The sequence below is a fragment of the Myotis brandtii genome, unplaced genomic scaffold (genome assembly GCF_000412655.1).
Source record: "Myotis brandtii unplaced genomic scaffold, ASM41265v1 scaffold123, whole genome shotgun sequence".
In the NCBI taxonomy this organism is placed as follows: Eukaryota; Metazoa; Chordata; class Mammalia; order Chiroptera; family Vespertilionidae; genus Myotis; species Myotis brandtii.
Genome location: NW_005354291.1, coordinates 18,081,651 through 18,097,813, shown reverse-complemented (window position 1 = coordinate 18,097,813; position 16,163 = coordinate 18,081,651). Strand labels below are relative to the sequence as shown.

General features: G+C 37.4%; 1 protein-coding gene across 2 annotated transcripts in view; it reads right to left on the bottom strand.

The window, feature by feature from the left end:
• Positions 1 to 16,163, bottom strand: part of PEX3 (peroxisomal biogenesis factor 3) — a 30,699-nt gene that overhangs the window by 5,757 nt on the left and 8,779 nt on the right. For both annotated transcript variants that reach the window (XM_005859080.2, XM_014533895.1), the window contains 8 exons: positions 11,429 to 11,510; positions 7,829 to 7,872; positions 6,487 to 6,611; positions 6,138 to 6,204; positions 5,978 to 6,032; positions 5,252 to 5,420; positions 3,486 to 3,556; positions 1,493 to 1,615 (listed from right to left, as the gene is read on the bottom strand). In XM_005859080.2, the coding sequence (XP_005859142.1) occupies positions 1,493 to 1,615; positions 3,486 to 3,556; positions 5,252 to 5,420; positions 5,978 to 6,032; positions 6,138 to 6,204; positions 6,487 to 6,611; positions 7,829 to 7,872; positions 11,429 to 11,510 (736 nt within the window). The remainder of the gene's footprint in view (positions 1 to 1,492; positions 1,616 to 3,485; positions 3,557 to 5,251; positions 5,421 to 5,977; positions 6,033 to 6,137; positions 6,205 to 6,486; positions 6,612 to 7,828; positions 7,873 to 11,428; positions 11,511 to 16,163) is intronic.

Below are 16,163 nucleotides of genomic sequence, written 5' to 3'. Positions count from 1 at the left end.
AAACAACCGAACAACTGGTTGCTATGACGTGCGCTGAACACCAGAGGGCATGTGCGGAACATGGCGGGCGTTGGCCGTGGCAGGATGATGAGCAGAGGTGCCAGACCAAGGCAGGGCACTGGTCGCTGTCATCGGGGCGAGCCTCTGGTGGTTACTAAAAATTCTTTGCTCCCGTGTGCTGTGGTCCTGCCACTGCTGCCAGCGCCAGCCCTGCTCGCACCCGCTGCTGGCGCCAGAGCCACCTCTCAAACCTGCTGCTGGCGCCGGGCACTGGCCCCGATCGCTTGGCACCGTAAGAAGGTGGGAGCGGCAGCTGCTGCCACCAATTGCCCCTCAGGGCTTCTCCACCTCCCCATGCTCCTGAGGGGTGATCGGGGCCGGCAGCTGCCTCTTGCACTTGGAGCTGGTGCCCGAGCCGCTGCTTGTACATGCTGCAGGCACCCAACGCCGTCAGTGAGTACAAGCGGCGGCGGCTGCCAGCCTCTATCACCCCTGAGGGCTTTTCCACCTCCCCCAGCTCCTGAGGGATGATCGGGGCAGCAGCCACCACTGCACCCACTGACAGTGCCGGCCTGCTCGCACCTGCTGCTGGCGCTGGCCCCAATCGCTCTGTGACATAAGTGGGTGCGAGTGGGGCTGGCGCCATCAGTGCATGGGAGCGGGGCTGCTGGCAGAGAGGGGACCAGGGGCTGTGGCAGGAGGTGCTGGGAGGGGGCGTGGAGGATGGGCCAAGACCTGCCCCTGTGCCCACTGCAGCCTCGCAGCCCACAGTTCCTTTCAAGGTGCATGAATTCATGCACTGGGCCCCTAGTTGATTTAATACCTATTTTCTGAGTTTAATATAAAGGACAGAGGTTCTTAAAGAGTGTAAAGTTTAATAGGAGATCCAAACTGCTATGTTAAGATGATAAAGATATAATAAAATCATAAAATACCTTTGGTAGCATAAATCCATGACTTAATAATAGTTATAATTAAAATTACTAACAATGGAACTAACTAAATATTCTCAATTCTACAAAATGAATACACTGACGTAGTTATAGAACTAGGAGATAATTCATCAAAAGGAAACCTATTACAGGAATGCCTGGTTATTACAATGCCCAAAAGTATTGAATTATATAGGCCAATTATGGCTTGCAGAACTGGAATAAAATTAGAGAATGCATTAAAACATTTTCAGTTTTGTATTCTAAAGAGTTAAAAACACATACCAATAATTGGAATTTGGCCGATAGAAGGGTAGTTTCACAATTTAAGTACATATCTATATTGGGAAAATTTTTATAAGGAATTAAAGTTTTAATACTGAGTCTAGAAATAGTTCTACTCATGAAGGTGTAATTGGGTTAATGAAGTTTAACTTGTTGAAAAATGAGCATTCAAATTTACCCTCTAAGATTTTTTTGTTACAGAAAATAAACAGAACCAAAGCTCTACTTTATTAGAGTATTCATTAGACTGGTAACATTTTTACATGTTATCTTACCTATTCATGGAGTTCCCATGCTGCAGGTCCTGTTCTGTAGGTCGAAAGAACTCAGCCATATTGTCTAGCAGTCTACTAAAACCTCGGTTTAAACAGGTATTCAAAACTGTACTAAAATCTGGACTACACAAAATAAGAAGGATAAGTTACTTTTTAGAGTCTCAATGGAAAAGGAAATAAATTCATGAACTGTGGCTACCACTGAGAGCCACCATTTCTAGTCACAATCTAGGTTTTACAGCCTAAAACACTATAAAAATATATCAAGGAGTCAATCCTTAAAAATTAGTATAAAAAGAGAGCTTATTATTTAACACAACACAATGAGAATATTCATCCACTTTAAATTTTCTTACGTTGGTCAGCATTTTGTACAATTTTGTAAAATTCCAGTAATAGTGTTTCTTCTTGAAGAGAAATCCTCTTATAGCCATAGATTATTGGTTTGCTTTACATATTCCATCATGAAATACCAGTAATTTAGAACATTTTATTATCCTGTACAGATGAGGAACTGGATACTTGAGGGATAAAGAAATTTGTCCAGTGGTTTGAAATTAGTAAATGGGGGAGCTAGAATTTGAACCCAAGCCTTTTTAAATTTAAAGTTCAAGATCTTTCTGTTATGACATATTAACACTTCACAAAAAATCGTATATAATAAAAGCCAATATGCTAAGTGTCCAGTTGGCCGGTTGGCCGTTCAACCAATCAAAGCGTAATATGCTAATGATATGCTAAGGCCGCTCAACCGCTTGCTATGATGTGCACTGACCACAAGGAGGCAGACAATCGACCAGTCACTATGATGTGCACTGACCACCAGGGGGCAGATGCTCCGACTGGTAGGTTAGCTTGCTGCTGGGGTCTGGCTGATCGGGACTGAGCGAGATGGGCCGGACACACCCTGGAGCCGCCCGTGGTCCCTCCCCAGCTGGCCAACCTCCCGAGTCCCTCCCCAGCCCTGATTGTGTACCAGTGGGGTCCCTTGGCCTGGCCTGTGCCCTCTCACAATCTGGGACCCCTTAGGGGATGTCGGAGAGCCGGTTTTGGCCCAATGGTGGAACAACCGGCTGCTATGACACGCACTGACCACCAAGGGGCAGACGCTCAATGCAGGAGCTGCCCCCTGGTGGTTAGTGGGCTCCGACAGGGGGAGTGTTGCTCAGACAGAAGCTGGGCTCATGGCTGGCGAGCACAGCAGCGGTGGCGGGAGCCTCTCCCACCTCTGCGGCAGCGCTAAGTAATACCCAATTTAGGGAAGATGTGAAAAAAAATTTTTTTTTAAATATATTTTATTGATTTTTACAGAGAGGAAGGGAGAGGGATAGAGAGCCAGAAACATCGATGAGAGAGAAACATCGATCAGCTGCCTCCTGCACACTCCCCACTGGGGATGTGCCCGCAACCAAGGTACATGCCCTTGACTGGAATTGAACCTGGGACCCTTGAGTCCGCAGGCCGACGCTCTATCCGTTGAGCCAAACCGGTTAGGGCAAGATGTGAAATTTTTATCACTCAAAGTTTTAGAAACATTATATTCTATCCTAAGATAGAGAGAGAGAGAGAGGAAGAGAGGGAGAGAGAGGGAGAGAGAGGGAGAGAGAGTGAGAAAGAGAGAGAGAGAGAGAGAGAGAGAGAGAGAGAGAGAGAAGACACTAGTATACACTGGGTATATCAGAATCATCCCTGAAAGCTTTATTCAAAATATAAACACTATCTTCCAGCCCCTCAACTAGTATATAGACTCTCTAGGCTAGGGAAGAAAGTGAGCCAGGCATGAGTATGCTGAAAAAAATCTCTGCTTCCCTCCCCATCCTAATAAGAGAACCACTAGTTTCAGTAGGAAATCCTACCTAAAGGCAGGGCAACAGATTCAAAATTTAATTTTGACAAGAGATTATGTTGAATATGTTTTTCAAGAAGGACTAAAAATGGTAAGAGTACAATCAAAACAGAAACACGTGTTCTCTGTTACATACAGTATACATACCTTTCCAACATGTCTCTAGTTTCATTGAGTAATTTAATAGTGGTAACATCTCTAGGAGAAAGCCCACAGGCCTATGAAATTAAAATGCCATACTTCAGGTTTCAAATATTAGCACAGGGTTATGATGAAACTAGTCATATTAATAAACTCCAGAGTTGATGAAATCCTAAAGTCTATGTTCTACCAACAAGCAAAAAATGTTAAACTATAAAAGAACTGTAAAGACTCATGTGTTTTTAAAGATAAATCAAAGAAAATCATAATACTTTGTAAGATCTTTGTTTATCTGGGCCCTCTTAGACACATTTCTAGCATATATTTGCAAAGAACAAAATAGTCCTTGTGGTTGCAGAGGCCTGCGATTTTTTTTTTCCTTTATTGGAAAGACATTTTATCAGGATATATATGTGTCTTTTGGACCAATCTACGCTAGTCTGGGGCTCTGTGTGTCCTTTCAATCTGAAGTTTCAGGTTTTAACTCAATTCAGGTAATATTTGGCTCACTATTCCTCTCTACATCTATTCTTTTGAATCATTTTTTTTTTTTAGTTCCACAGCTGAATTTTAAAATTCCAGAATGCTTTTTAAATACTCTTATCACGTCTCCTTAAGATTCTGGCTTGTAAGTTTTCTCCTATTTCTTTTATTAATTCTGTCCCATCTGTTCTGCTGGTTCATTTTAGCCTCCATCCATCCTGCAGGGATGCCTTAAACGGGCTGCAATTTATTTTTGGCCTCCTCATGAATACAAAATATCTCAACACCCAACAGGTCTATCTTTGGGGTCTTTAGGGAGGGGGTTGGAAACCTGCAGGCAATGAAATATATGGCATTCTTTGTTCTAATGCTAAGGGACCTTTCTGGTCTAAGCCTTCTCTAGTTGTCAAGTGAGAGATGCATGGGTGCAATCCACTTACATATGAAAAAGCCAGTAACTATTTTAAAATGAGATACAGAACCTGCACTCTTTGGCATTTTTATTATTCTTAATCAATGAATAACATAAATCACAACTGCCTGAAACACACAGGTGCAGCAACACCATGGTGGATAACTGCTAGATTAGGCCTCCTTTGTTTCTCAACTAGATGACAACTTCCTTCAGTCCACTTAGATATTGCCATCATTGATTTATTTTAAAAAACAAATGTGATAGTGGTAACTGGCCTGATTAAAATTTACCTTTCTTTTTTTTAAAATATATCTTTATTGATTTCAGAGAGGAAGGGGGAGGCAGAGAGAGATAGAAACATCAATGATGAGAGAGAATCATTGATTGGCTGCCTCCTGCAGGCCCCCTACTGGGAACGAGCCAGAAATCCAGGCATGTGCCCTGACTGGGAATTGAACTATGACCTCCTGGTCTATAGGTTGATGCTCAACCACACCGGCTGGGCTAGCTCTATCTTCTGCTACTTGATCTCATAGAAATACAATATTCTCTAGCCACATGAACTGAATTTGTCTCCTGAGCTTCTCACATGTAATGAGCATGTCCTACTCATTTTATATCCTAATCATACATCATAGTACTTGTCACATAACTAATACTCAATAAAAATTTGCTGAATATCTAAAATTATAAATGTTTCTAACTAGAAATCATATGAAATTTGTTTTCTAAATGAGTTTTATTTAAGTTATTGAAATATATATTTTTCAAATATTTACCTTTTAAGAGACTCAGAAATCTACATTTTAAGAGACAGTAAAAAATTTAAATATATAGAGTAAGAGCTTTGGTTAAATGGTCATGAATTAAGCACCTGAACTGCTAACGGAGTTTCTTCATCTGGCATCATATAATGGCATAATAAAGATTTATATCCATTGTTATTAGTCCAAGAGGAAGAATTATGCTCCTCAACGAGATTTCTGATTTCTTTCAGATTTTGCTCCAAGTCCAAAAGGGACAAAGAATGTTTAAGAGAAACACTAGAAACAGAGAAAAGGAAATTGGGATTAATTGAAACTATACCATACATCCTACACACACTTTTTTCCTATCAGGTTACTATCTGAGATCCTGTTTCATCCAGTCAAACCTGAAACTGCTGACTGTGAAATCACTTGAGCAGATTAAGAAATCAGCCATCAGTTAAGGGGCATTATTACAGAGCCAAGAAAAATCTTGCTGCAGATTTCACAAGAAAATTCCCACTGTAATTATAGACATTACCAGTATAAGTGGGAGATAAAAGCCTCAGAGGCAAATTTTAAAGTAGGTTTTTACCCCACAATCCAAATATTTCTGGTTTGGAAATCAATAAAAAAACAATGAAACATTAAGAGTTTATCCTCAGTATCAAAAGGTCGATACTAACGAAGAAAATGGATTCCACAATGCAATATCCAAGGGCTATGTCTCTTACTAGCTTACAAAGAATTTCATGAACAACCTTTGTCAAGTTACTAGCTTCGCTAGAACAATTCTAATTTTTCTTTTATTCATTAGAATCAGAAGTCAGAAAAGCCAAAGCAAAATGCCTCACCTTCCTAAAGTCTTACGCACAGCTTGTTTAATGACAGTGATCAGCTCTGTCAGGCCTATTAAAAGAAAACAAACATAAAGCCTTGTTTATTTTTCAAATTCCTCAATAATACAAATGAATGAATGACAATTAGTTTACAGGTCACAAATAAGAATCTTACCATCTCCAAGGAGGTGTTGAATACTTGATAAATATTGCTGTTGGACATCTGGGGGAGCAAGGACTGTCTGTACAAAATAGGTTAAATTACACAATATTATTAGTAAATAATATTTTCAATGTAACTTGAGCTGAGATTTTCAGGACCTGGATGAATGGGCAATATAAAATTCTTTAACATAACAAAAAGTCTAGTTTCAAAATATAAAAAATAATAATGCTAAAAGTTTAAAATCACATGAAATATAAAGATATTTAATTTAGAGAAATTATCAAAAGTAGTAATATTCAGTTAAAATTAGAACCTCTTGAAACAAAGGGCACTATCTATTTAAGTTTATTCCACTTACAGTGCCATTTTTGCCAACTGCTGCATTATCCAGGTAAATATATCCACCAATAATGTTTAATTGGACTCGCAAAAGAACCACCAGCATACATGTACTATATACAGCTACAATACTTCTTGTAAAACCTTCATAGAGGAAAAAAACAACCATTGGTACTATTATTAAAACATAAATAAATGTGTAAAGACATGAATCATTGCTATGGTTATTTTTTCATAAGATGACTTAAAAATACATTTGTAACTGTTTCAAATACAAAAATATATCAATTCAAAATATTTCAAAGTCTATCTTATAACTTTTTAATGTACATTAGGTATGATCTCTTAATTAAAACAATGACCAATATATTGAATGAAGGATTATATATTATTAACTTTAAAAAGTTAAATAAGAAAGGACTGGGAAGCACTAAGAGTTGCAGCCTCAGAACTCTGGTTTTCCCAGGGAGCTAACTCAGAGTAAAAGAATTTAACTAAGCTTGGAAGAACTCCAGTTTTCAAAGGCAGGCAAAGTAGGATGAGCCCATTAAAGGGTTAGGGGAAGGCACAGAAACACAGGGAGACATCTGGAGATGAGGTGTCACAGTAGCATAGCACAGTGTTCAAAACAGAGGAGAGTGCAAAGGTGTTGACTGCTGCCATGAGGTCTACAGGAGAAAAATGTCCAGTGGATTTAGCAACATAAAAGTTACTACTAATGTTGCAAGATCTGCATGGGTGGAGACATGGGAGTAGAATCCAGGCTGTAGTGTGTCAAAGAGTGAGTGGGAGTGAGGAGAAGGGAATGTAGAAATATTTGGTATTATATAGGGGTGTGAGACTGCATAATAGATCAAAGGAAAAAGAGGGTACTACAAAGATTTAATTTATTTTCAAACAGGAAGGCTTAAGCATGATTCAGTTGATAAAGATTAGTTGAATGGATGGGAAAATGTAGGAATGATAGTATGAAGTTATAAGACATGGATATATATATGTGCTAGGACAGTTCTTTGCTTCAAACTTTTATCACTAATGAAAGTTTGCACACAATACAAAGTAAAGTTACTATCTGGGTTGGAATAAAAACTTTAAAGTATAATATTGCAGATATCAGTACCTAGTATAAGCATATGTAGTCTAGGACAGGTGTACATATTATCATAACAATAACAATAATACCACCTACACTATTAATACTCAGTACTTTCTATGACCAGACACTGAACTACTTGTTTTATGAGAATTATCTAATCCTGACAACTCTATGAGATAAAGAAGAGTCATCCACATAGAGTACAAAATTTTCCCTTTAGAAATATTTTAAGGATGTGCTGCTGTCATAGAGTATGTAAGCTTACTTATTATCTTCAGATCTTCCCATATTTCTAACTTGTTTGAAGGCCTAAAGAAAAAAAATCAGAATATATGAAAATAATATTCAGATCATCTAACAGAAAACTTTGCATTTTGTAGCTGTATATTTAATTATAGTTTATACAGGGTCACTGCAAAAACAAAACCCACAAAATATAGTAAAAAACAACTATAATTTCAGTAACCAGTGATAACAACTATTTGCATTAGCATATTGGTATATATCCTTCTAGTCTTTTTTCCTCTTTCAGAGCATATGCATATCCTATATAATAAAAGGCTAATATGCAAGTCAACCAAACGGCCCAACAACCAGTTGCTATGACGTGCACTGACCACCAGGGGGTAGACACTCAACACAAAAGCTCATGGCTGGTGAGCACAGCAGCAGTGGTGGGAGCCTCTCCTGACTCCGTGGCAGCACTAAGGATGTCCTACTGATGGCTTAGGCCCGCTCCCCAGGGCTCCCGGACTGTGAGAGGGTGCAGGCCTGGCTGAGGGACCCCCCTCAAGTGCACAAATTTCATGCACTGGGCCTCTAGTATGTATTATAAAATCATGTAGGAAAAACAGAAACAATGTTTATTTTTTCCCACATTTACCATTTTACATATAATGAAGTAGATTCTATAATCATTCAAAGGTAAATAATGAAGTATTTTTTTGTTTTAAAGTATCATTACAGACACATGAATTTAAATATATATTTGATGTATTTCAACTCACTTTACTTATTCTTATTAATGTTCAAATTGTCCATCTTTGACCAAGTGGGGGTGAACTATTCAGGTTAGTTCCTGAATCCTTTTGACATGACCCCATTTAGTCTTTGATAGCTTCCTTGCTTACTGACATAAAAAACTGTCTGTGTTTATCTTGTTCATTTCTTGCTGCAGATCTGAAATCAGCTATTTCTCCAAGAGTCCTAGTTCCTGGTTGCAGGAAAAGGTAGTCTGAGATGGCAACCTTCGATTAAAGATATTCATCACTACTGGGTAGCAATTCTAAGCTTCTTCAGCAGACTAAGATAGTACATATATGTGTATTTATATATTTATATGAACATACGTTCAAAGAGATAAAATACATCATGAATTCATACTTTGAATTATTTAGTGTCACTAAAATGTCTTAAGAATTAAACTAATCCTTTCAAAGTGTTCTATTTCTCTTATGATAGAAGATGTTAAAGATTCTTTGTCACCAAAACATCATTGTCATTATCGATCTTCAATAAGAATGCCAAGTACTAAAAACATGACGGAAGCCTATTTGCTAAACTTACAAAATAAGACTACCAAATCTTTTCTTTATTTCTGATCAGCTATTATCATAATTAGTTTAAAGAGAAAAGTAACTTGCTTGACAGACTTATAAGAGACCTTAGTTGACTGAAAACTAATACAAAAACAATCATTAGGTTGGAGGCCTATTTAATTATACTTTGTAAGGGTTCAAGTCCCTCTTTATGCAAATGTCTTTCAAATGGACATTTTTTTTCTTCAAACTGCAAACAGTAACTTCAAATCAAAAGGAAGGTAAGGAAAAATAACACTGAGATATAAGAAGGAAACAGCGAATTAGAACTGTTGCCCATTTTAAACTCTTAGGAACTTAAGAAATTCTCCTCTCTGCAATGGAGTAAGAAAAGAGGAATGACATCTTTTCTTTAAAGCTGTCCAAGATTAGCCTTCAAAACTAATCCCTGTTTTCTCTAGCCCAACACATCTTCACCCCACATTTTGCTTTTGCATTTTTTAAAACCACAGATCAAACATACTATGTCTTGAATTATAATTTATTTCATCTACTTCCTTCCTAGGATGGCAATGTCTTAAAGGGAAAGAGACCCTTTGTTAATTATCACAGGGAACCTAGGGCCTTGCAGGAAAGAGTCACCAAGAAGGAAGAATGCCACTGTTTTTATGTTGCTATTATAGAAGTGCTACTCACTTATTTCATTTGTCATGTCTCCCTAATAAAACTAAAACTTAAGATAATTAAAATACATTTTTATTCCCTACTTATATACATATTTATTTATCCCCTATTTATGGACATATATGTGATAATTAAAGATTTACTTGGGAGTAATCTGCTGATATGTTTCTTCTTTATATAATTATATGAACTAACATAAACTGAACTTACATCTGTAAGTAATGGTGAAATTATGTCAACCTCTAATAAAGATGAAATTTAGAAGGAAAACCCCTTATCATAGAATTACATTTTAATCAGATAAAAAAATTTCCAAGTACACAAATCTATTGTTACTTTGGGAGGTATTCTCTGAATACAGAAAATGTTTCAAAGACATTTTCCAACTTGCTATTGAAGCTATCTGAGCAGTAAATTCCTATGTGCAAAATGAATGAAAATATCTGCCTCACAAGGGTATTGTGAAAATTAAATGGAACAAGTGTGAAAATTAATTCAATGTGAAAATTAAATGGGAGCATGTATGTACGGTATCTGCACTGGGCCTGGCACAGAGAGAGTTCAGAAATAGCACTTTCGCCCTGAGTGGTTTGGCTCAGTGGATGGAGTGTCGGCCTGAGGACTGAGGGGTCCCGGGTTCAATTCCGGTCAAGGGCATATGCCTTGGTTGCGGGCACATCCCCAGTGGGAGGTGTGCAGGAGGCAGCTGATCGATGTTTCTCTCTCATCGATGTTTCTGGCTCTCTATCTCTCTCCCTTCCTCTCTGTAAAAAATCAATAAAATATATTAAAAAAAAAAAAAGAAATAGCACTTTCTTCCCCTGGGTATTGAAGGATGATTACTAGGAAAGTGAATATTTCAGTAAGGCCACAATGATTAAAATTTATTTATTGAGACCATTTCCCTCCACATTGTCCATTAAAATAAGAAGCCATTTCTTTCTAGAGCTCTTCTCAAATTTACACAGCACCACCAAATTAGAATACCCAACACATACTGCACTCCATATACAAGGTCCTATGTGTGAAAGTGCTGTGTAGCCAGTAAACTGTCAAGGTAAGGTAAATTATCATTACTGTTGCTCATGTTGTATTTGTACTTCACTTTGTAAATAATATAAAATGTAAGTTCAGGGGGGTGGGGGGGAACAATGGGGTGATAAGGACACATATGTAATACCTTAATCAATAAAGAAAAAAATAAAATATAAGTTCATATGCCTTATTTACCTAAAATGCATGTTCACATGATTTACCTCTTAAATTGTAAACTCTCTAAGAAGCCCACTGTTCAACATAACTTAGTATTTGGTTCAGAAACACATTCCATAAGGACTCAATAATTACATTTCTGAGTAATGTCAGTGATATAAGATCTATTTATATAAAAACCAGAATGTATATAAATATTTGTTCACCCAAATATTTTGTGCATCAAGGTAGAGTATAAATAAATGGACAAAATAAAATATGAATTCAAAGATATAGTTAGTAAGTATTTCTTTCCAAATAAGCCTATATATTGTAAGCTTTAATTAGAAAGAAAAAAACAAGGAAACAAAGATGTTTGAAAAGTATTTCAGTGAATTGTACACACTTTAAGTGCAGTATATAAGTAAAAAAATACTGTACCTTGCATTTACCTGTTTTTTAGCAGAGCTGTGAGGCTCTCAGAATTGAGTTGCTGCATTAAGGCCTCTCTCAGTGTTGGAAGCATGGACAGCACTGTAACACAAACAGAAAATAAAAGAGGTCACAAGTGCTATGACTGCCTTCCCTGAGAAATGCACATTGTTTTAGGCCATATGACAGGACTAGCAACTAACAAGGGCTGGGAGGAAGGCCAGGATTAGAGTTTTCAAATAATTATTATTAATGTTAATAAAAATGGATTATATACTAATAAATCATTTATCTGCTTATGTTAAGTGAACAAAATTTTATACATACTATGATTATAGCAATGTAAACAAGTATACATAGGAAAAAGTATGGGAAGAATTATTCCCAGATGCCAACAGTGATGGCATCTGGGCTATGGATTATGGGTGATTCTTTTTTTTCTATTTTCTGTACTCTCCAAATTTTCTTTACAAAAAAAGTCTATTTCTGATATAATAAAATGATTTAAAATAACATTTTTATCTTTAGCTATACTTTTTGCTTCACACTTTACTTCTAATTTTAGAAAAACACTTATATATTAAACACTACAAAGTGATAAGCATTTATTATAGGCTCGGCAAAAGTCACCAGGAATGAAGAGTTGCTAAGCCGTAGTTCTAGTTTTGCCAATGGCTACTGCCTGTAACTCCCAAGAGTAACATGAAGATAAAATAAAATACAGTACTCTATGGAAGAAAGATTACATGTAATTTATAGGAGTTGTTTCATTTATGGCTCTATGCATGGTATAAAAAATATTGGGAAAATGTACACATATAAATTTAAAATGAGTTTATAACACTAAATAAGTAATAATAATTTTTAAAAAGTCAATTATAAATCTCACATTCTAAAAGGGAAAACTTTAGTGTATGTTTTTTACTTCCTGTAGGCAAGGCTTATTAATTACAAAATCCACATTATTTTTTTCTATAGAACATTCAGCTTTTAACCGACTCTAGATATATATATTTCAGTACTGTACTATGCAGCTTTAGCATACTTCCTCAAGCTGTATGATTAAATCACTCGAGGTATTTATTTGTTTTTGTTAATCCTTACCTAGGATATTTTTTCCTTTGACTTTTTAGAGTGGAAGAGAGGGATGGAGAGAAAGAAAAACATCAATGTGAGAGAGAGACATTGTTGGTTGCCTCCTGCACACACCCCAACAGGGGCCTGGGTTCAAACCTGCAACCCAGGTACCGGCCCTTGACCGGGAATTGAACCTGTGACCCTTCGGTGCACCGGACAACACTCCAACCACTGGGCAATATCTGCCAGGGCTCACCTGAGGTATTTAGAATATTAACTCAAGTAGTAGCTCAGAGCCAACTGAGTAAAAGGTGGCTTACCTCTTAGTGTACTTGTCTATCTATATTTGGCCAAATATGATATGTTACCTTTCCCAGAACAAGCAAGGCTAGAGTCCTACATTCAGCAAATGAAGTTAGTAGGGAACTAGTTTAAAGATTGTGTAGTAAAACATGATTTGAGGAGAATCTCTTCAATAATTCTCCTGAGAGGTAGTAGCTTTTTACTTTCCACTTTAGCCTATTGAACCAAAGACAAGTCTACTCTTCTCTTCTAGCCATCTGTGTGAACACTGAACAAATATAATTCTGTGTCTGGTTCAATACAGCATTCATGTCTGTTTTAGCCATTTGGTCTCCATGATAAACATATCCAGTACAACCACAAATCACAAGACAACCCTTCGCCAGCCATGTATGTGCATGACCCTAAGCAAGTAACTTAACCTCTCTGTGCCTCAGTATCCTCATCTGTAAACCAAGAATGACACTAGCTGTACCTCACAGGATCGTTGTAAGGATTGAGACATATAAAGCATGCATTTATTTATTTATTTATTTATTTATTTATTTATTTTTATTTTTATTAAATTCATCATAGGTGCACGATTTTTGTCCAGTTTCTTCCCGCATCTCCCATTCCCCTTTCCCCCCCAAGAATAGTCAGTCCATTCCCTTTCTATGTCCCTGATTCATTATAATCACCAGTTCATTCTGTACATCAGATTATTTATTCACTTGATTCTTAGATTCACTTGTTGATAGATGCATGTTTGTTGTTCATAATTTGTATCTTTACCTTTTTCTTCTTCCTCTTCTTAAAGAATACCTTTCAGCATTTCATATAATGCTGGTTTGGTGGTGATGAACTCCTTTAGCTTTTCCTTATCTGTGAAGCTCTTTATCTGACCTTCAATTCTGAATGATAGCTTTGCTGGATAAAGTATTCTTGGTTGTAGGTTCTTGGTATTCATCACTTTGAATATTTCTTGCCATTCCCTTCTGGCCTGCAAAGTTTCTGTTGAGAAATCAGCTGACAGTCGTATGGGTATTCCCTTGTAGGTAACTGAGTTTCTTTCTCTTGCTGCTTTTAAGATTCTCTCTTTGTCTTTTGCTCTTGGCATTTTAATTATGATGTGTCTTGGTGTGGTCCTCTTTGGATTCCTTTTGTTTGGGGTTCTCTGAGCTTCCTGGACTTGTAAGTCTATTTCTTTCACCAGGTAGGGGAAGTTTTCTGTCATTATTTCTTCAAATAGGTTTTCAATATCTTGCTAAATATCAATTTAAATGATTATGCCATTTTAAAAAAGTTCTTTACTGAGTATTGTGTACAAAGCACTTTATCTGTATTATCTCATCACATCACAAAACATTCATGAACTGGGTTTTATGATGATAATTTTATAAAGGAGAGAACTAAGATTTAGATTTGCCCCCCCACACAGATAATGCAAGGCAAAACTGGGAACTGAACCAGATCTGACGTACCCTTGAGCCTTTGCTCTTACTCATTGTGCCTTATCCAGTATTTATGATTACTATTTGCTTTATAGAATTAAGTATTATCATTTTAAATATAAAAATCATACTCCAGCTATTTTAGATGTGTCTCTTTACCTCCTAATATCAGCCTCTTTATCTGTCAAATGGAGCAGAACTAAAAATAAAAGTCTTTTCAACTCTGAAAAAAATTTTACTTTTAAAATTTCACAAAGAGAATTTACCTTTATAAATTTGTTCTAAATTAATTGTTCTTGAAAAAATGTTAGTGAAAGGATTAAGCTTTAAATATTTTTTAAGCCCCGCCTTCCCCCCAAAATAATCCCACCAGGTTCGACATGGATTTGAGAACTAACTTTTTCAGGAGTTATGCCATTCGAATGATTTTGGTATGGCATTCTCCCAGTAGGTTTCTAGCTCTGGAGGTTAAATTATTACCATTAATTAACACTGCTTGAGTATATACTATAGTGCTAAACTTACAGGTGTGTAGTTGCTTACTGTAAATTTAACAAACTTATGACTGTTTACTATGACAGATAAGGCCCAATGAGATCAAGCCTACCTGCAGCCTTACTTCCTATCACTTTTTTACTGCTCATTGCTCTAGCTCAGTGGTCGGCAAACTCATTAGTCAACAGAGCCAAATATCAACAGTACAACGATTGAAATTTCTTTTGAGAGCCAAATTTTTTAAACTTAAACAATATAGGTAGGTACATTGTTATTAACTTAATTAGGGTACTCCTAAGCTGGCCTTTGCTAAAAACGTCCTCAATCAGATTGAGGTACATTCGCTGAGGTCGACCCCTTCCAACTCTCCCATCCAGACTTGTCTTGTATACTTGTTTTGTCTATCTCCTTTCCGAAAACCGACTTCTGTGCATGGGCCACGAAGTTTCAACTGCACTGTACGTACGCACCCGCACGTGGTATTTTGTGGAAGAGCCACACTCAAGGGGCCAAAGAGCCGCATGTGGCTCGCGAGCCACGGTTTGCCGACCACTGCTCTAGCTACATAGCCTCTGTGCTGTTTCTTGAATGTGCCACGCTGGTTCCCACTTCAGGCATTTTGGCTTTTGCATGGCTTCCTCCATTGTATCACTTGATTTCTCCTCAAAGAGGCCTGAATCTTCAGACTGCCTTATCTTAAAGAGCAACCCCACCCTTCCCACAGCTTTATTCTCCTTATAGAAGCTGTCACTGCTCAAAGTTACTTATTTGATGATTATCCTGTTTTTCTCTCACTAGCACATAAACTCTGAAGGTCAGGGACCTTTTTTTTTTTTTTAAATCATTCACCTTCTGTTTTCAAAAAACACTGTTGGGTACTCAAATTATTTGCTGAATGAATAAGTAAAATGAATGAATGAACATTTATATTGTATATTGATTTTAAAAAATCCACATGTATTTTAGTTAAATCATGAATTAAATACTTGCTAGATTTTATCATTCTTCCTTTGCCTTTTCTGTCCTGGAGGTATAAAAATTAATATAAATCAGGAGAAACCAAGACGGCGGCATAGGTAAACACCTGAAATTGCTGCCTCGCACAACCACGTCAAAAATACAACTGAAAGACAAAACGGACATCATCCAGAACCACAGGAAGGCTGGCTGAGTGGAAATTCTACAACTAGAAGGAAAGAGAAAAGCACACTGAGACTCAGAGGAGGTGCGGAAATAAAGTGCAGAGGTACAGAGGCGCACGAGGAAAGGGCTGGCAACTGAGGACGCAGTTGTCTTTTTCAATCGGGATGGAGACACAAGCTTCCGACGGCCCTGAACTCCAGGTCCGGGCGAGTCTCTGGGGACCCAGACTCATACGGGGAGAAACTGGACTGTCTGGCAGTGGGCGGAACTCGAGGGCGGCTTTCTCTCAGAGGTGCTTGCAGCA